The following is a 22,666-nucleotide window of genomic DNA, read 5'->3' on the forward strand; positions in this document are numbered from 1 at the left end:
CGAGACCAGCAAGGGAAACTCTCTGCCCGGGTCGGGAGCACACGAGGGTAACCCGACTAGGAGGAAACAGAGGAGAGTCAGGGGACAGACCAGGTCATACACAGAGGATCCAGAAAACAGGCAACGGTACATGGGGATAAAGCAAAGCACTAACCGTGAGTCCAGGCAAAAGTCGAAAACCAGTGAGGCAGAATCAGGCAGAGGTACAGACAGGGATCAGGCAGGCTCAGAAGACGAGGAACAAACCAGGTCAGGAACGAACAGACAGGCAGACGAACAGGTTCAGAGAATCGCTGGTAAGTATACACAACACAAGGAAGGAATACGAACTGGCACAGGACAGGGGAAAACACAGGGCTTAAATACACAGAAGGGAGGGAAGACAATGAGACACAGGTGGAACAAATCAGGGCGGAGACAGGTAATCAACACAGGTGAAACAATCAGGGAGAGGAAGCAAAGACACCAGACATGACACAAGAGGAGGATTAACAAAATAAAACAGGAAATGACACACAAGACAGACAAAACATACAAGAGTCCAAGTACTGATATGACACAGTAGAACTGAAGGCTGGGGCACTGATAACGGGGGGGACATGACAAATTCATGGGGCCCAGCATTTGTGGGGGGCCCATAGAGCAGAGGAGGGGGTACAGTGGATACAGGCTAGAAGCAGTGAAAATTTTGTGTAAGATCCGCTGTATAAGAGAGGCATAGAAGTCAGGAATTGGACGTTGAAAGTATGTTAAGTTTCAGGTTCGTTTTGACATTAGCGCAAGTGACGTTATGTATGAACCGCACCCCCAACACCACCACCACCACCCCCCACCCCATCTCTGGCAGATCAACAAGATACTGAATTTTATGAAAGGGTCTACAACGTTTAGCTTTCATGGGGCTCACAATTGGTAGCGACGCCCCTGACTAGAGCTGATACTAAATGAATGTGAAATGGTGGCCTAAAATATTCTGCAGGATGTTAATAACATGCAATCAATAATCAGTCTGAAATGGAGGACTTGGAGACATTGAGGACCAAGGTTGTTGAGTAATCAATTCATTAATACAAATAAAGATAGCTTCAGTTCATGTAATCAGTGTAATTAACATGAAATTACAGATACGGAAGAGGACATTTACATTTACATTTTACATTTACATTTATGCATTTGACAGACGCTTTTTTCCAAAGCGACTTACAGGTGAACACCAATCAAATCAATCAATCAATCAAATTTTATTTATATAGCGCCAGATCACAACAAGAGTTATCTCATGACACTTTATATATAGAGTTGGTCAAAACCAGACGCTAAGCCAATTTACAGAAACCCACAGAATCCTCCAGGAGCAAACACTTGTGACTGGTGAAGTTTCATAGTATCATGTATGGCCACCATTGGAAGGAAGCAAAACACTGTTTGTACAAGGCTTAGAGCTGCAGCAGGTGACAAGAACCTGTCCTGTAAATGTTCCAGGTAGATGTGGTGGGTCTTGAATAGGTGTGGTAAAATATGGTCAGCCACTGTGAGGTCGATCTGTGATGCTTCCAGGCTGTAAAGTCTATTTAGTGTTGATATATTCTTGTGATGAGCCCCTTACTACAGCTGTGTCTGTAAATCCTGCTAGAAGCTCCTGATGGTCTGTTCATGTTGGTTTGTATTTAACCCATAAAGACCCAAACATCCACTGGCGACCAAAACCATGTACTGATATAAAAAGTTTAATGCCTGTTGATCCACTAATCCTATCAATACATGTAAATAATTGATGTAAAATACAGTTATTCATCTTGTCATGGTCATCAGATATGACCCATTTGGACGTTCAGAGGCTCCATAGTTACCATCGAAACACTGTCATCTTCTACAACGTTGATTCACCAGTAAAACCCATGAAATTTGATCAATGACAGTGGATGGAGACACTTGTTTTATGTTCAGTTGATAGATTTTACTGAAAAAGCCACTTTTTGGACTCTGAAAGATTAAAAAAAAAAAAACTGTTAATACTTTTTGCAGCAAGCACAAAGACTATCACTAGAAAATGGTTAAAGCCTGAAACACCCACAACTGAAGAATGGATTGATATCGTACGTTCTGGAGAAGCTGACATTTTGTTTTAAGGGTCAAAGGGACTCTTTGTTTTTTCACTATTTGGTCAAAATGGACAAACTATGTTAAATCTGTAATTGATATGAATTGAATACATCGGTCATGTGATAACATTTATATGACATACATTTTTGTTTAGGTTAATGCAAACATACACACCTTATTGTAGCTTAACGTGTTGATTAAGAAGCAAAGCAAACCCTCTCCTCCTGCCCACTTTTTTTTGATTTGTATTTTTATATTTGTTCTGTATTCTACTAAAAAACTTGGATTAGCATCTTCGTTCAATTTAATGTGTGGCTACTGAAATGTACCCGAAAGGGAAGTGTTTGTATGAAAAGTGACTTTTTCAGCAATTATATCTTTAAGTAAACATAAACCCAGTGTTTCCATCCACTGTCATTGATCCAACTCCATGGGTTTTACTGGTGAATCAGTGTTGTAGAAGATGACGGTGTTTCCATGTTCACTATGGAACTTCTGAACATCAAAATGGGTCATATCTGATGACCATGAAAAGATGACAAACTGCATTTTACACCAATTATTTACATGTATCGACAGGATTAATGGATCAACAGTTATTAAACATTTTAGATCAGTAGATGGTTTTTTATTGCTGTGGCTGTTTGGGTCTTTATGGGTTCAGTATGACACAGTGTGGACAACCTAGGCCAAGGTCCAACCTGTAAAGACATGTCTAGATCACCATGGTGACAATGTAAATACAGGTGAGGAGAGGCGTGATTATGATAAACCATCCACCCATCATCTCTGACAATCCCTTACAGCACTACTTTATGTTTTTATTCACATTTGTCTCATTTTTCTATAACAGTTTTTTTTTTTTTCCCATGAGTTTGCAGTGATGTATTACTTGCCTACGTACATTTTTATTTTTGTCTCTGTTTCTTTTATATAAACCTGTAATGGAAAAATGTAAGCTGTGTATTTTCTTCTGACACCCTTTTATCGTGTTCATTGAAATGTTGTGAGATGCACTAAAGTCTAGACATCAGTGTATTGCCGCTGCTTTGATAGAATCATTGAAATGATCCCTGTGTTGATTGTTTAAAGTGATGATAAAAGACTGTTTGGTTTTGACTGAAGCGTCACATGAAGAGTGAGATGTTTATTTTCAAGTGTTGTGCATTATTGAGATTGTCAAACTAGTGTGTAAGCCAGGGGTGTCAAACTCATTTTCTTTCACGGGCCACATTCAGCCCAATTTGATCTCCAGTGGGCCAGACTAGTAAAATAACATAATAGCTTATAAATAATAACAACTCCAAATTTTTACCCTGCCTCCCAAAGTGGAGGCAAGGGGTATTGTTTTTGGTTCAGTTTGTTTCTTTGTTTGTTAAGATTCTAGCAGCAAAACTATAGGTTGAATTCATACCAAATTGGGTTTATAGATTGCCAGTGACCCAGAATAGATGTGATTACATTTTGGGAAATGTAGGTCAAATTCAAATTTTTGGTGAATTTTTAAAATCTTTTTTCTTCTCCCATTTACTTACAATGGGTGAAATTTCACGTCTATAAAAACATCAATTTTGTTTCAGTTTATTTTAAACTTGGCACATATATAGAGGCAATTGATGTGCTGACATCAGCACACACATAGACATGACATCAGTTGGATCGATGCCAAAATAAGCTACAATACATGTGAGGGGCAGGGTTTGTTGTGCCTGGCACCACTTGTTGTCTTTGTTTTAGTGCAAAACAATAAGATTAAATTATGAAAATATTTATATTTGCAAATTATCCAAACAAAAAAGATGTGAATAACTTGAAAAAACTAGAAGCACTCGGAGAGCGCAGACCTCCGCCAAGGCTGATCAGTGGCCCCCCCCGTGGGCCCCCCCCACCCCCGATCACCACCAAAGTTTAATCATTTCTTCCTTATCCCATTTCCAACAAACCCTGAAAATTTCATCAAAATCTGTCCATAACTTTTTGAGTTATGTTGCACACTAACGATCAGTGCCCCCCCCCCCCCGTGGGCCCCGCCACCCCCGATCACCACCAAAATTTAATAATTTCTTCCTTATCCCATTTCCAACAAACCCTGAAAATGTCATCCAAATCTGTCCATAACTTTTTGAGTTATGTTGCACACTAACGGACAGACAAACAAACAAACAAACAAACAGACAAACAAACCCTGGCAAAAACATAACCTCCTTGGCGGAGGTAAAAATTCTTAAGAAAAATAAGTGCAGTTTTAACAATATTATGCCTCAATTTATCATTCATACATGTCAGTTATGAAATGGCTCTACAAAGGCACACAACATTTAGTAACAGACATGTGGAATCTGAACTAAAATCAGATCAACTGTTAATATCGTCAGGGTAATTTTTGCACTTTACCAATTCATGCCATGGGCCAGATTGGAACTTTTGGCGGGCTGGTTTTGGCCCGTGGGCCGCATGTTTGACACACCTGGTTTAAGCAATTGGCAAATCAGGAAAAAAATACTTTATTTAAACTGATGGTTGTATTTTATGCTTTTTTTGGAATCAGACCGTTTAACTTAATGTGCACTTGTTGAGCTTCCTCATTAGTAATAATGATATGCATCTACGCTCTTTTCAATAATGACTTTAAGTTGATATATTCAGAGAACGCCTTCCTCTGTCCTTCTAAATACATTAACATGAGTGAAGAAAACTGACCCCTCTGCCCGTAACTGTCACAGCAGGCGCAAATGGCTTTTTTTTCACCCAGCGTTAAATAATAGCAGAAGTAGAAATAAATGGACTGCTGCAAAATCCACCAAGTTTGTTCACTGAATGGGAAACAAATGCATACACAATTACACCAGTCCCTTTGTGGTCTTTTGTGTTTAGTGGTGGTTGTAAAAACCTATAATGACTAAAGAGACAACAGAAAAAAGTTGTGAAATGTGATAAATGGGACTGAACCACTTTTCTTTTGTGAAAACATTTAATGACCAAAAGTACGCTGTGTATTTGTTAGAAAGCTTTTCTTTTCTGTATTCATTGAAAAGTGATTAGATGTACTGAACACACAACAGGTAAAAGGTACAAAACAAAGGGCTAGACAGGGGTTTTATGTGAAGTACATCAGTGTGCTTTGAAAGAGACAAATGGTGCATTTGTGGATGGTTTTGACAAAGGAGCGTCAGATTTTTGTGGCAGGGTTTCATGCTGTGTTTAGCTCCAGGTCTGGGATGTATCTTATTGGACTTTGACACAATGAGACAAATTTCATAAAGCAATTGGCAAAAACTGTAATATGACAGAAGATTCAGTTATTTTAGAAGAGAAACAGCCTCCATCAAAGAGCTGTTTTTAACTTTGATTCACTTTTATTGCAGTAAAGAGTGAGTATCTGGACTTATACAAGAATAAAGAACATGACTTCAATTTTTACCCTTCAGCCAAGGAGTATTGTAATCGTTTTGTCGTCTGTCCGTCCATCTGTCTGTCTGTCCATCCATCCGTCTTTCCATCCAACGGCACAATCACATTATCTGAAGAATGCATTGAGATGTCTTCACCACATTTATACTGTGGATGCATCTTGGCATGGAGCTTAAGAATATTGAAAATAGGTGGCCTTGACCTCCTTTTTTAAGGTTAAATGGCCTTGTGCAGTTAGAATTTAATGAGTACTTTCAAATATAAATATTTATGTAATAAGTTTTGCACAAAGACAATCTAATCTAAATCATAGGGCAGCAACTTTAACAGAATCTTACACTATATTTGGCTGAGGGGGATTAAAACTGTGCAGCATGTTATGGTATACTTTTGTTACCTCTATACATCAGAAAGTTGAATAATACGTTTCTAGACATAAGGTTTACTACGTGGCTGTATTTTCCTCTGATCAGTCTGTCAGATGTCCTGTTTTCTGTGTTGGTATTTGTTTTGTACTCTTGGTAAACTGGTGTGGATTTGTCTTCCCATGCAGAGATTTGTCCAACAACAGACTGGTGTCGATCCCACCCAATCTCTTCGTCTTACTGGGGGATTTGCTCCAACTGTGAGTCCTGTTGACATAAACTATATTCAGATGTACAGTTATCCATGCAAGCTTACTTACTCCATGAATATTTAGTATGGGATTTATGACCTAATGCAGGATGGAAATAAAGATGTCATTGTCGATGATTTTATATACAGCTCCATTAAACATACAGAAAGTTGATTAAATTAAATTAACTACCTGTTGTCTCAGATATTTGAGTGCACACCATGTGATCAGATGTGAACATTCAAGTGGATTTGTGTTTCTGAAGAGCTCTCTGTAGAGATTTATCCATTATACAGTCAAGACACTCAATCTCAAATATTAACATCATAAACCTGGACGTCGCATGAATGATAATGTCTACCAGACTCTGATGTGAAAGGAAGGTGAGAGTTATATTCATGATAAAGTAAAAACATAACATGCCCGCACTTGAAAACCCTCGGCCTTCAGTCCACGCTAAAGTTTTTGCACATGCATGTGGCAAAGGCTGAGGATAACAAGAAATTTAACATTACAGGACATGGTAATAGTGGGGTAATGGTTTGGTAATACACAGGTAATAATTTGTAAATACCCAACTAATGACCTTTTAATTAACTCCTGTAATAACCAACTGAAAATCTTGGAATGAAAATTTTTATTTTACCATATTATGATGCTGATGTTCCACATAGTTCCACTTATTTGAGGGTAATACTGTGGAAATGATATGTTTGGTGCTGTGATGCATTACCTGGGAATACCAGAGACAGTTTCTGTGTAATAAGCATGAATTAATTCATAAGTTGTATGAAAAACTACCTCTGTCTATACAGAGTTAAAGTCCTGTCACTTGTTTTTATCTGTTGTACTGTGTTTTTGGTGTGTTGGGCTGTTTTTAATGCCTGGGTGTGGTTTTTAAATGGTGTCTAATACCCCTTTTCCACTAAAAAGAACCTGGTGCTAGTTTGGAGCTGGTGCTAGAGCTGGTTCCAACCTGGTGCCTCCAAAGAACCGGTTTGCTTTTCCATAGTCCAAGAGTCAAGCGGAACAGAGTCAGAGCCGCGTCATTACGTCTTCGTAAAATGTGATCACATGATTGGGTCTGCTGCAGGAGACACTCGCCCAGAAGCAAGCGCTGCTCTTGTGTTTACAAGCCTATATCTATCTAGCCTATATATCACCATTAAATAGAAACAGGTATAATAATGAAACAATGCCAAATTAATGTAACTATGTGTTTTGTAAATGTATGAATTGTAGTACTTTTATATTGGGAATGGACCCCAGGTAGAATAGTCTACACTTTGGTAGAGAGAGAGAGAGAGAGAGAGAGAGAGAGAGAGAGAGAGAGAGAGAGAGAGAGAGAGAGAGAGAGAGAGAGAGAGAGAGAGAGAGAGAGAGAGAGAGAGAGAGAGAGAGAGAGAGAGAGAGAGAGAGAGAGAGAGAGAGAGAGAGAGAGAGAGAGAGAGAGAGAGAGAGAGAGAGAGAGAGAGAGAGAGAGAGAGAGAGAAAGAAAGAAAGAAAGACTTCAAGGTAACAGCATCAAACATACTCTGTTGCCCATGAAGTTGGAATAATTTTGTTTTCAGGTACATTCCTCTTGTTATTCCTATTCATACATATCAGTAATCACCTTTGGGTGCAATGCTTACATACTGAGTCCTAGTTACATTTTATTTATCAAGGACAAATCACATTGTTCCAATCATTTCATGAAAAGAGGTGAAAATATTTTATTCCAACTTTATAGACAACAATGTATTATTTCTACAGTTACCTTCAAACTACTACCATGTTATTTCTGGGTTGTAAAATAAATCACTACATGATTTTTTTTTTATGTTATGTAGCACTGAAAGATACATAATGTGTAATAATGTTATTAAGCCTAGTGTTTGTTTTATTTATACAGTTGTCTCTCTTGTCTTTTGTAGGAATATTTCATATAATCCTATCTTGGAGCTACAGGTTGACCACTTCGACAAGCTGCATAAACTGAAATCTCTGTAGGTATACTGTACTTTGTCACACACTGTGCCAGTAATCAAAAATAAAGAATAAAAGACCAAGAAAAAGAAAACAAGAACCACAAGAGGCACCTCGAGGGTTCCTTTGTAGTCTTTATAGGTGTGGAAGATGAAAACAAACATCCCATGATGCCCATGGGTCATGGGAAAAAATAATACAAAAAAAACACTTGAGATGCTTTAGGGAGCGTGTTTTTTATTAATGTTCTGCTCAGTCAGGATATTTTCTGAATGACGGGTTTTTTGCTCTGTGTTTTCATGTTGGGTGTAAACAGTGAAGCTGCATTTATAGTGGTAAATAAATGTGTATATAGTCTAGTGTAGGGGTAGGCAACCGCTGGGGCCCTTTTCTATTGGCTCCATGTGGAATGTCAAATACATATGGAAATGAATAACACTAAGGCTTGCTTGCTTGTTTGTTTGTTTGTTTGTTTGTTTGTTTGTTTGTTTGTTTGTTTGTTTGTTTGTTTGTACACATTTTGCTATTATTGTCGGAACCATAAAGTCAATCTGATGTTATGCGGCTGTAAAAATGTAGACTATACTCCAAATAAATATAGAAGCAGTAGAAGTAGTAATAGACTACTTTTTATTTTATGACACAGATGGTTTTCATCTGTATTCTCCATTGCAAAGAAAGCATTCACATACCAGTACATTTTTCTTGCACAACAGCTTTTTCTTTAGTGCAATTCTTTAAATGTACCAAAACTTTGATTCATTCTCAACATATTCCATGAAAACTAATCCTTAAAGAGCTTCTTAAACAGTCACTACTTTGAGGTAAAATATATAGGGATATGTTTTGGCTCAAGAGAATTTAATTTTTCTATTTCTGCTCTAAAATGGCTCTTTTGATAGTAAAGGTTGCCGACCCATGGTCTAGTCTCTGAAAGCCGGTGAGGGGAACCGTGTCAAGTAAAGGCTGAAAACACAAAACACTGGTCTCCAAGTAAAATGCTTCCAAAATAAAAGGAGTTTAACTTTCCCAAATTTGAGTCACCAATAAAGAAAAGTCCAAAGTGCTAGTTGGTTGTATTTCTAAGAAACAGCCTAGGGCCAAATTGTGAAACTATGTGAATAAATGAGAAAATGGGTTTTATTCAAAGGGAATGTTTGATCAGAGCTATCAGATCTACCTCAAAACAATATCTGCACATTACAATACATTCACTTTACTGTTCTATCTAGTAGAACATTTATAAATCCATTGTATAAATGTACATAAACCAACATATACTTAACGCCATTAAAAACCCACAATCCAAACATGTGATGCAATTTCCATAAAATGATTTGCTCAGGTGCCTGTTTTGTACATGTTGTTCACAAGATGAGTACAGCTGTGTTTTTTTCACCATTCCTGACACGTGTGATGTTGGCATTTGGACTTATCCCTTAATGTGGGACATTGAGTCAAATCTCTTGTACAGAGTCTCGTTTGACTGATAACTGTAGGTGTGGTCAATAGTCTATAGTTAAAAATGCCACGACTTTTAATACAACAGAGAGAACGTGCCATTGGCAGGTTACGAGCAGGTCTGAGCTGTGGTGAAGTCGCTCGCCGTCTGCGCTGTCATCGCAGTACAATCAGTCGTCGGATTAATCGGAGTGATCGGATCCCTCAGGACAGAATCATGAGACTTAGTTCTATGCATCGACGCTGCACTGCTTGTTTGGAAGCCAGATGTTGAATGATGACACTTTTAATTTCTGAGCGTATGTATTCAGTGACTGATTAAACGTGTTAAGTTGATCACAGTTTATCCACAATTCATTCTCTAATGACCAATGCTACCCTCTTTAACATGAAGGTAACCCCAAACCAATTAATTTAATATATCTCCAAATATACATAATATTCTGACCCGTGTTTTTTTAATGGCACTAAGTATATATGTGTAAAAACACCATGATATATATTGAAAACATGAGGTAACCAGCACTTTTGTCATTTGTTTTCTGATTCATCTTATTAAAGTATGTAAGATTTAGCAGATTTAGCGTCTGAAGCAGATATTTTCTAAGAAGTTGTAGAGCAGTGAAATGAAAACGATGAATAACAGATTGATTTCATTAACAACAATACGATCTGACTTCCTTCCTTTTGTTCCCTTCAGGAGCATAGAGGGGATAGAAATCGGAAACATCCAGCGGAGGATGTTTGAGCCTCTGAAGTACTTGACTCATATGTGAGTACACGTCATCCATGTTTCTGTTGTCAGTTCCTATCATTTGCTTGTTGTGGTGCTATATGGAAGACCTGTGAAAATAAGTAAACAGGAATAAATTATCTGATTAGACGGTAAAAACTAATTAATAAACATGGGGAGAGTAAATAGGGCAGCTAAATTAATAGTAACAGCAATAGAACAATCAGGTACATTGACATGCATCAGGAATACAGAGCTCCCCTTTGAAAGACCTGATTGAAAACTATATTGTTAATTTATTTATGAATTCAGGTATTTATTTCTATTGTAAAACTCCTTGTTCAAATACAGTAGCAAACATTAATGCCACATATAAAAAAAAAAGATTGAATTATTGTCTGCATTGTGTTGTGGTTATATAATCAAATCCCTTTTTATTCACCATTAAAATTCCAACTAATTAAATACTATTTAACCCTCAAAAGTCGAGACCGTATATATCTGACACTATAAAATAACTGCTGAACCTTGAATCATATTAATGTGGAGTTTCTCTGCTTTTTGTGTCATTTGGACAATCAAAGTTTCCATAATTTATGCAAACATATGTTTGACTGTTGGCATTAGTATAGTCAATATTTTTTTTTTTTTTTTTTAATATTTACATAGTCAGTTAATTAAATATGATAAATACCTCAAAAAACACCCATAACATTAAAGTGAAGGACCGTAATTTGTTAAGTAAAGATTGGATGTGGAGAAAAAAAAATCATCTGGAAGCTAAAAACAGTGACTTTATTTAGTGTGCACTGTAAAAACATAATTTATTTAAATTAATTTGTTTCAGTTTCAGTACAGTGGCACATTCTCAGACAAAGAAAATGTTAAATCTGGACTTAGAAAGAATCAGATGAAACTTTGGGTTCTTCTAAATCAAAAACAGCTACTAACGACTGATAGAAAATGACAGAAAAACAGAATAAATACAGAAGAAGTTGAGATCTGAAACACTGCTGTGGTCCTTTGAGGGTTAAATGTAGCACAGTGATGTAGAAATAAAACATAAAATGTAAAAATATTGTCAAATAATTTATTATATCTGTGTTTATACTACATTTTCATTTATTCTTAGATATCATTTCTGTATATTTTATTATCTCAGTCTTTTTTTAATCATTTGTATTTCTTGGTATTGCATCTTTTACCTGGAACAGAGTAACTCATTTCATTCCCCATATGTATAATGTATTTGTACAGAATGGAAATAATGTCTCCATGAATCCTTGAATCCTAATGATTTTAATTATTGTTGTGGAATTAAAATTTCAACATCAATATCTGGTGCCAATAACAATGTCATGAGCCATTTATCCTGTTCTGTTTCTAATTCTTTCAGTTATTTTGCTTCTTTTTTTGGCTTAATTCAACTTTGGATGAAATGTCAAAGTAATTTACAGACAACTCTAAAAGATTTGCGAAGAATTATCTCTTAAAAACTTTTTCAGTCTGCTTACCATTGGCCTGAATTCACTTGACCTTTTCTTATATTCATTTCTTTTAACAATCCTGCTGTTCCTGAATTTCTAAACAGACCATATGTGAGTCTTGAAGCGGAGTTTTGTGAGGGTAGAGCTTTGGATAAACTGAGCGCCTTATTCCTGACGTCATCCTCCTCTTTCTTCTTTCATCTGTCAGCTACTTTAAGAAGTTCCAGTACTGTGGCTACGCTCCTCATGTGCGCAGCTGTAAGCCCAACACCGACGGCATCTCGTCCTTTGAGGATCTTCTGGCCAACATCGTGCTGAGGGTGTTTGTGTGGGTGGTTTCTGCCACCACCTGCTTTGGAAACATCTTTGTCATCTGCATGCGCTCGTACATCCGCTCAGAAAACAAGCTCCACGCCATGTGCATCATCTCCCTCTGCTGTAAGTATTAAAAACAGCAGTGAAAAAACTATAAAACAGTGGTTGCATTGTATTAAAAACTATCAAGAGCAGCGAGCAAACATGTACCAGAATGCACTTGACCAATACCAAAACACATCCTTTACATACATCTACTTTGTGGGTTTAAGTTTTCTCCTTCTCATAAAAATTCAGCTGATACTTTACATTATAGCTCTGTTAGCTTAGCTCTGTTTTGATGGATACCCTTCACTTAGAGAGGATCAGATACACACTTGTTTTTAAGTCATTACATGGGTCAGCACATTCTTATCTCTCAGATTTTTTATTTGTGCACACTCCTTCTCGTTCACTGAAGTCAGCTGACCAGTTGATCCTGGTTGTTCCAAGGTCCAGACTGAAGCACAGAGGAGGGTGGGCCTTTTCTGTAATTGCGCCTAAACTACTGAACAGCCTACCTGTCCATATCTGGACTTCATCTACAGTTGATGCTTTTAAAACTAATTTTAAAACCCATTTTTATTCTTTGACTTTTAAACCAGACTGAGAATTGACATTTTGGTATGTTATTTATTACCCAGCCCTGTCTATAAACCAAATTTGGTATGAATTCCACCAATAGTTTTGCTACTAGAGTGTTAAGAAACTAAATAAGAAACAAACCGAACCAAAAATAATACCCCTTGCCTCCCTTCAAGGGGCGGAGTAATTAAGTTTTAACCTCTCAGCTTTCTTCTTTGATTTACATTGTGTATACTAGGGATGGGAAGATGATCCGATACGTATCAATACGCCAACACGCATGTGCACGATCCGAGTGCACCTGTAGAGAAGCTGCAAGTGAATGAAAAGTTTGGAATGACATCGCGATGCATCATTTATTGAATGTTTGTATCGATAAAATTCAATCCATTCAATAGAATATATTTTTACTTGCATTTAAAAGTGTTACTCTTTATTTGGGTAAAGTTTTTCTTTTCTGCAGACCCACATTAATGTGCGATGCAGATTCGCAGGTGTGTACACTGCACACACCAGTATGAGCTCCGTAGATGTACTGCAGCACGAGCACAACCGCTGAATATTATCATGTGCAGTATCTGAGTCTGACAGACACAGAAGGGAGGTGACGACATGTGGTTTTTTAACGTGTACTTTTTACTATGTAAGCTGTATTGAATACTGTCGTACATACCAGAGATACTTCCGTAAACAGTGACATACATATTGAAATGCACATCCCAGAATACCTTGCGCAGGTATCTCTTAAGGGGACAGAACCTTTTTCTGTATTACCTGCATTACAAACACATTACATAAAAAAAAAGAAGAAAAAAAGAAAAAAAAAAAAAAAAACATTACAAATTGATTCGGCACGGGAGCAAGAAGTTGAGTGTTAAAAACATGCAGACAAACGACTTTGGAAACAAAGTCTTAACTTTTTCATGTGATTGTATGTGAGGCACGTGTTCTGAAACTGCACAAAAGCCACTTTGTGAAAAGTCATGGTGTTATTTAGTTTAGTTTATTAGTTTATTGTATTATGGACAATCCCAAATAATTAACTGTATCAATAACAGTAAAAAGGGGCAGAGTTAGCCAAAATGGCTAGTATTGTGCTGTAGTCCATGGCCTGATGACAATACCGGTAGGCACCCAAAAAATACAATATATTACAGCACATTAATTAAAAAGAGAGTTAAGACAGCTAAGAGACCAGATAAATCAATGAAGATAAAAAAGATAAAAGAGAACAGGGAAACATCAGTACAATCATACAGAGACAGCATATATAATCCAATATATATATAATATAATCCATACAATATAATCATACACTATACATCAGCACATAATCACAGACAGGGATGTAAACAGACATCATATATGGACAGGCATAGGTTAGTGTGTAGTTGCACTGCATATTTTTTTTTACCAGAATGAATGTGTTGAATGAGAATGTGCTTAACCACTCTCTATTGTGATTTGGGTATGAATCATAGCGTATCGCATTGCGAGATGCCACAGACGTATCTGAGATGCTGTATCGAGATTCGTATGGTATCAGCCTGACAACTAAGATTCCCAACCCTAGTGTATACTGTGCCGACTATATAGTACAATTTGTATCTACATTCACATCACTTCATTTTTTTATAGACTGACTTAGTTGTAAAATATGTCTGTGATGTAATAAAGTAAAATAACAAATCCTTCAGTCCTTTTAACCTCTTGCCTCTTTAGAAATTAGTTTCTTATCGGTGACTTCCATCTCTGTTGATTTATTCTTACTCACTGTTAGACCCATATGAATAAATCTGATCTAAAAGTAATGGCATTCATCATTAGAAAGCCTGTCACCTGAATAGGAAACATTCACATAAAGACTGGCGCTATCGCCGAGTGAGAAAATGGGAAGATGATGAATTATTTGTATATACTAGATAACACAGACACGGGTAGAGCCTCAGTATTTGTGTAGAGGAAGATAGAATACCATAATTCATAATTACGATAGGAAAGTACTTTGTAGCTGAGTTTTATTGAATTTTGCATTGAACATACATTGTGGAATAGTTTCCTCCATGATGATAATAAATTTAATTTCAAGGTGTGATATGAGTTGGGGCAACTTATGCTAAAACTGGTGATGCATTTTCACTGAATCTATCGCATGTGACATCTTAGATTCTGACTGACAAATGGATCCAGACAGGCTGTTTTACATCAAATGGAAACACAACGTTCAATGCATGATGTAGCTGAGCGAGAAGAGTAAAGAGATCTAATTTATATACCTGCTGTACTCATATGCATGGAAATAGGTCGATGTAGTTTAATGAAGAATCACAACAGACAAAAGGGAAGATACTTCAGAACACATTTAGCATATGCTGACATTTCATAGCTGTAAGAACAAAGGATACTGTGCACATTCACCATAATTATCAAGGCTTCTGACATGAAACAGCTCTAAATATGCAAAAACACAAATTCATTCATGTTAGAGCATATACCTGCTCTTTGTCTGGCTCCATATAGAATGACAGCGATGCAGAGGATGTTGTTACCGTATTCGGTCACGTCGTATGCTGACCTTTTCCTACGTTATTATGAGAATGTCAGTGAGGATTGTGAGCGGTCCAACAGTAATTCCTGGTGTCTAGACCAAAACAGAGTCAAGGTAATTAAGGCAAGTGCAATATTGTACATATTATCCTTTGCTAGGTTAAGTGGATTTCTTTAATAAACAGGATTTGTCTGCTTTGTAATCCGACTATTAGAGGAATGAAACAAAGTCTGGAAAGAAAGTTGTGAGTCATAGACCAGACAAAGACTGGCAAGCAGTTAACTGATGGTTCGACATGAAAGTACAGTTGCCGAAAAAATTATTAGACCATCAAAAGTCATCAGAAACAATGGTTATGCAATCAAGTACTAACTCCTGTGTGTATCATGTGACTAAAACAGACAGAAAAGAAAACATGGAATGCCCAAAAGCACTGTTTTTGTCAGTACAATGCCCTAAATATTGATGTAAGAACCGAAGTGATTTTGGTTATTATCAAGAAAAGCACGGAAAATGGCTAGATATCAGCTCTGAAATTAAACTCTTATGAGCTATTTTTGTTGTTATTATTATATTTGTCCAAACAAATGTACTTTTAGTTGTACCAGGCATTAAAATGAACAAGAAATGGAAGAAAATAAGGGTGGTCTAATAATTTTTTCTGTGGCTGTACAACTTTATTCTAACTTAGTTTACCACAAGACTTCATTTCCATTTCAGATGTCAGTGACTCATTTTCCTTCTATTGTTTTCATGCATTCAGTGCATTCTTCAAGCATACGTGATATTTATCCCCTCTTGACACACAGCTGACATTGAATGCATGTACACATAATACACTGTAAACATCAGATATGACAAATAAAGTAATTACAGTTTTTCAATAGACACTACAAGCAACTGTGGTGTTTCTCTGTCACATATTGTCCTTGTGGAGACAGAGAATATATTTATATTGATTTTATAATTCATACCCTTGACTTGTTTGTATTTGTGTTCCATGTTCAGCTTTGAAAAGGAAAAATGTACACAGCATTATTTGAGCTCATAAGAAAAGAGTTTGTCCATGTCATGTTCCACTTACCTTCTGTAGTCAATACAAGCTTCTAACACAGGATGAATGAATGGTTGATTTCCAGTGATTATTGGCTACTGTCTACAGCTATTCATCACTTTACACAAAAAGCCTTTCACAGAGCCATTTCTGCACTTGCATCAAATATGTTCTAAAAACAAAAATGCTCAGTGTTTCCTTTGGATGTGGAGGACATGCTAATGGATTTGTGATATTTACTGTTAACCCTATAACACCAAAATGTATCATATTTGATATATGTGTTTTTCAAGCCCTCTACATGATCAGTGTGATATTTTATTTCTTGAAAAACCTGCAACACACAGATAATCCATCAGGGGGGAGGAATTCGTTCACCAGAGGCCTTTCCAATGATACTACAAGATTATCATTAATGACAAAGGAGGCAGAACTTTGCCAATTTTGAAAAGGCAATTTGTTAGACATGTTTGTTTTATATTATGTTTTTGTTTGTTCAAAAATACTAATATTTGAGCATTGAGACCCGATCTACCAAATATGATACAAAATTGAAAGTCACACATGGAAATTGACATTTGAAAAAAAATATATTTGGGTTGTTCAGAAGGACCAATAAAGGCTCCAGTTTGAAAGAACTGGAATTTTCTGTCAATGATTTAATGGTTCAGGCTTTACAGGGTTAAAGGAGTCCATCTGACATTGTGCTCACGTACAAACATTTTGTTGCTTAACCCATAAAGACCCAAACAGCCAGTGGCAATCAAAACCATCTACTGATGTAAAATATTTAATAACTTATGAACCACTAGATCTATCAATACTTCGAAATAATTGGTGTAAAATACAGTTTGTCATCTTTTCATGGTCATCAGATATGACCATTTGGACGTTCAGAGGCTCCGTAGTGAACATGGGAACACTGTCATCTTCTACAACATTGATTCACCAGTAAAACCCATAGAGTTGGATCAGTGACAGTGGATGGACACACTTGTTTTTACATTTAGTTGTTGACATCTTTGCTGAAAAAGTCAGTTTTTCCTAATTTTTCATTTTCCCACAACTTTAATCTGAGCTTTTATGAACATCCACATTTTCAGCAAATTAAATACAGAAAAATACCTGATTTTTATGGAAAAAAAAGCAAAACACAGAGGATAATATTATAATAAATGGTGATAAATCACTTAACAAAGGTTGAATATGGAGAAAAATTAATTTGGGAAGTGACATAAAAGTAGCACTGGCTCTTTATGGGTTAAGAGGGCGAATAGTTGATTTTCAGATTAGCTCTTAAAGGGGTAATATTTTTCTAAACCCACTTTTATTAGTCTTTGGTTCATTTATTTGTGCATTTGGACCCTAATAGTTCAAAAAGTTTGAATTTGAACCCTCCAGGTGCTGCAAAGCTATCTTTATATTCATTTTGCCAAAAATCGAGTGGATTTCTACAACCTGTTTTAATTCCTTCTTAATTTGTTACGTCTATACCTATTTATGTCACGACATTTGCACATGTAAGGTCAAGACTTCAGACGAATGTTTGTCTGAGTACGCCAAAACTGTTTGTCAGCAGCAGTGGTTGTAGTAAAAACTGAAAATATGTCCAAACTTGGAGCCAATTACCTAAAATGTTCAGTTGTTGGTTGTATTAACAAACTCAAGTGACTGAACGAGACAGAGCAGCACAGCCAAACACCTGGAGAGGGTGGGGCCTGAAGTAGCTCATTTTCATTTAAAGGGCCAGCGCTCAAAACGACCTTTCTGGTGTCATTACTCAGAAATAGGGTTGAAGATGGACCTGTGGAGTTGAATTAATGAAGAGTTCAGACCCAAGCATAGCATTAACAGTTTATGTAGACCACAGGGAAATGTTTGAAAATGCATAATTCCATTTAAAAAAGCAAATTATCACTCCTTTAAAATGAGTATAGGATAAATGAATGGATTCCAGTTATTCAGAGAGACAATAAACTGTATGCCTGAAAAGAAGTCTTTGGTGCTCATGGTAATAAATCTGAATAATTTTGAATGAAAATGCAGCTGATTCTATCTTCCAGGTGCAGATGGACTGATGGGAATCTACCTTTTCATGATTGGAGCATATGACCTGAAGTTCCGTGGTGAATATAACCGCCACGCTCAAGCCTGGATGGACAGCAGTCAGTGTCAGGTCATCGGCTCCCTGGCCATGTTATCCACGGAGGTGTCGGTCCTGCTTCTCACTTACCTCACCCTGGAGAAATACATCTGCATTGTTTACCCCTTCCACTACTTAACCCCTGGTTGGCGACGAACTGTAACCATCCTTCTGGGAATATGGCTGTTTGGTTTTGTTATTGCTTTCCTGCCGCTGGTTTGTAAAGGACTGTTTCGCAACTTCTACGGAACTAATGGTGTTTGTTTCCCACTGCATTCGGAGCAGCCGGAGACACTGTGGGCTCATGTTTACTCCATTGTGATTTTCCTGGGTATGGATTTACTTTTTCATATCCCTATTACTTTGAAATGGAATACGATACCAATTACCAGTTGCCATGTTAAAAATATACTGAGAAATGGAATTGTTTTAGGTGCTTTATTAATTACATATGGTTCCTTCCATGTTGTAAAATGGGCAATAAAGCTAAGAAAAGGCCAAAGACATATAGTAACTTAAGGCCGTAACAACCGCCAAAATAAATCACAAGTATTTAGATCACAACCATCAGAAAAAGAAAAAAGTATCTGTTTCCCAGAGGACTTTGCATAACTTCTACATCAGAGATGTCAAACTTAGTCGAGGAAAACAGTATTAGACCACCCTTGTATTCTTCAATTTCTTGTTCATTTTAATTCCTGGTACAACTAAAGGTACATTTGTTTGGATAAATATAATAATAACAACAAAAATAGCTCATAAGAATTTAATTTCAGAGCTGATATCTATCCATTTTGCATGGTTTTCTTGATAATAACCAAAATCACTTCAGTTCTTACATCAATATTTATGGCATTGTACTGACAAAAACAGTGCTTTTAGGCATTCCATGTTTTCTTTTCTGTCTGTTTTAGTCACATGATACACACAGGAGTTCGTACTTGATTGCATAACCATTGTTTTTGATGACCTTCTAACCGTTCTAACTTCTGACCGTCTAATAATTTTTTTGCGACTGTATTGTAGTTCGGGGGCCACATACAGCCCAATATGATCTCAAGTAGGTCAGACCAGTAAAATAATAACATAATAACCTTTAGATAATGTCAACTTGAAACTTTTGTCTCTGTTTTAGAGTGAACTAATTGAAATTACATTATGAAAATGTACAAACAATCCTTTAAAAAAGTGTGAATGACATGAACAGCCAACTATAGTATGCCTCAGTTTATCATTTACACATATACTACAACTTACAGATCATAGTGGATCTACACAGGCACCAGACATTTAATAACAAGCATAATGATGTTAAAATTGTACCTATTTTTTTTAAGACATTTACGGTTGTTTATATTTGGTCAGGTTATTCTCATTTTTTGTGAAAGGATAGTTTGTAAATGTCAACATTTTCATGTCATTTTACTTTTTTTACACTAAAACAAAGAGAAAAATTTGGAGTTGCCATTTATAGGTTATTATGTTGTTATTTTACTGATCTGACCCACCTGAGATCGAACCGGGCTGTATGTGGCCCTTGAACTGAAATGATTTTGACACCATCGACTGTTAACATCTTCAGTGTAATTTTTGCATTTCACAAGTTCATCCCATGGGCTGGATTTGACCCTTTGGTGGGCCAGATGTTTGACAGCCCTGTTCTCAAGTATTACATGATTGCAAAGCTGCAAAGCGACAGAATTAATCTTTTATTATACATATGACTTTTTTTTTTTTACCCTAAATTATATATTTAGATGCAACCTATTTCTACTCACATACATTGTGATCAGTAACTTATTTGATCCTACTTATTATAACACATTATAATTATAAAATCCTTATATTTATTTATTTGTTGTTGTAGTTGCATAATCCATCACTGGTTGTTAGTTTGGCTGTATTTTCCTAGTTTTCAAATACTGTTTCCTTTGGTTTTACTCTGTGCTTGTCATTCATGAATCTACAAGAACCATAAGATCAGTCAGACAGATCCACTATCCTTGTATTAAAATCCACTCATACAGTTCTGTCAGTTACTAGAAATTATGGACAAAAATGACCTTTGAAAAACCAAACTGAATCAGTTCATCCTTGACTTCGAGTAAATCTTCGTGCCAAATTAGAAAGAAAAGCATCCCTAAAGGTGTTTCTGAGATGTTTCATTCATAAGAATAGACAGCAACCTTGATCTTCAACTAAGATCATATTTTCAGTTCGTCCTTCAATCCAACTGAAGGTTTGTGCCAAGACATTTTGTCAAAACAATCCTGAGACATAAATGTGACAGTCAGACCTTTTTATAGAGATGCAATGGAGATGCATCAAAAAACTGACTTTATCTGTCTCCGTAGGTTTGAACTTGGTGGCGTTCCTTATCATCGTCCTGTCCTATGCCAGTATGTTCTATAACATCCAGAGAACGGGCACTCAGACCACTAAGTACAGCAACCACATCAAAAAGGAGGTGACCATCGCCAAAAGGTTCTTCTCTATCGTCATTACTGACTCCCTCTGCTGGATTCCCATATTCGTCCTCAAGATCCTGTCACTGCTGCAGGTGGAGATTCCGGGTATAGTATAATACTAGCACGTTGACCTGTGTGGATCCACAGGTTCTAGATGTGGTAGTTTTTATGCTGTTGCATATTCGTGCATGATCTACCACATTTGCCTAGCATTCACCTCCAAAATGTTCTGGCCATAGCAACGTGATTGTAAGGCTATTATATTCCAAAATTACTAATATCTCCCAAAATATTGGTTCTATCAACTTACCGTTTTCGCTAGTCTCTTCCTCGACCAAAAATACGTAAGTATGCCAAACTGCAGAAGTCAGGTCTTTCTGGATTTTGTGTGAATCCCCAGACACACACACAAACACACACATGTACATAGAGGCCACTTGGCTTTTAAAATATAGATAGTGTGACCATTTAGAGGAAGTCCAGTCTTGTACTATCCTCCGGCCATGATGCAAGACTCTGGAATCTGCCAGCTATGATTCACAGCATTTCATTCCAATTATGAGTGTAAGTGACCATAGAAATATGCTTCAAAGGGCTTTAAAATATCTGGAATTGCTGCTGCTGCTGCTGTTGATTTAATTCCCTAATAGTGTTCTTTATTCTCAGTATGTTTTCAATAACTGTTGCTTCATCACGTAATTACTAGATTTCCTGCTCTTTACAGAAAGAAGCTGAGACACTAGAAGACTGATGAAAGTTTAATTATTGGCAGATAAGTGCAATATGGTCAAAACATGGCTTGAAAAATTTCAGTTACTTTCCTCATTTGATGTACACTTCTGTAAAGCTGCCTTTATTATTTATACAAAACATTCCAGATCCATCTTTCTGCTGTACTGGGAATATTAAGTATTGATTCCTTTTTAACTAACACTGTTCATGCCTGTTAGACCATTGTGACTGCTTTCCAGTAATTTGTGCTCTCAGATGGCCTTTTGTGTCATGCAGAATCCATTAGATATATAATACAGTGAAGTGTGTCTTCCTAATTAGATCCCCTGTAGAGCTGCAAATGTATTGTCATTTCAAAAACAATTGTGAATAAGAGGCTTCTGTGTTCAAGTGTTCACAGAATCATTATCTAAACCATCAAAAACTCATAACCCATAAAGACCCAAATATCATTTAGTGACCAAAATCATCTATTGATCTAAACTGTTTAATACCTGTCGATCCTTTAATCCTATCAATCCATGTAAATAATTGGTGTAAAATACAGTTTGTCATTTTTTCATGGTCATCAGATATGACCCATTTGGACGTTCAGAGGCTCTGGAGTGAACGTGGAAAACTGTCATCTTCTGTATTGATTCACCAGTAAAACCCATGGACTTGGATCAATGACAGTGGATGGACACATTGGGTTTATGTTCAGTTAATGATACAGTTTACTGAAAAAGTAATATTGCCTTCAGTTTTCTCTGTTTCTGATATAATACCCTTTGGATTTAGGTGCTTCTATGAAACTGGTCCCTAAAAGCTTGACAGAGGGGCTAAAAATTCAGATGTAGACTGATGTTATGAAGCAAATTTGGAAGCACTTTGGGTCCCTTTTAAAAATAAATATTTCCTGAGATAAAAGAAACAATTTTTCAGATATAACACATTTTTATGTGATGCGCGCATACAAAAATCTGCATGTAACACGGTAAAAAGGACACAAAAATTATGCACT

The 22,666-nt window shown here is 36.6% G+C and overlaps 1 protein-coding gene across 1 annotated transcript in view; it reads left to right on the forward strand.

Annotated features, from left to right (window-relative positions):
- rxfp1 (relaxin family peptide receptor 1) overlaps positions 1-22,666 on the forward strand; it is a 230,813-nt gene that overhangs the window by 205,938 nt on the left and 2,209 nt on the right. The window contains 6 exon segments of the mRNA XM_030146263.1: positions 6,068-6,139; positions 8,047-8,118; positions 10,260-10,331; positions 11,988-12,217; positions 18,384-18,794; positions 20,818-21,036. Coding sequence (XP_030002123.1) covers positions 6,068-6,139; positions 8,047-8,118; positions 10,260-10,331; positions 11,988-12,217; positions 18,384-18,794; positions 20,818-21,036 — 1,076 coding nt within the window.

Source organism: Sphaeramia orbicularis, chromosome 10 (assembly GCF_902148855.1).
Source record: "Sphaeramia orbicularis chromosome 10, fSphaOr1.1, whole genome shotgun sequence".
Classification (NCBI taxonomy): domain Eukaryota; kingdom Metazoa; phylum Chordata; class Actinopteri; order Kurtiformes; family Apogonidae; genus Sphaeramia; species Sphaeramia orbicularis.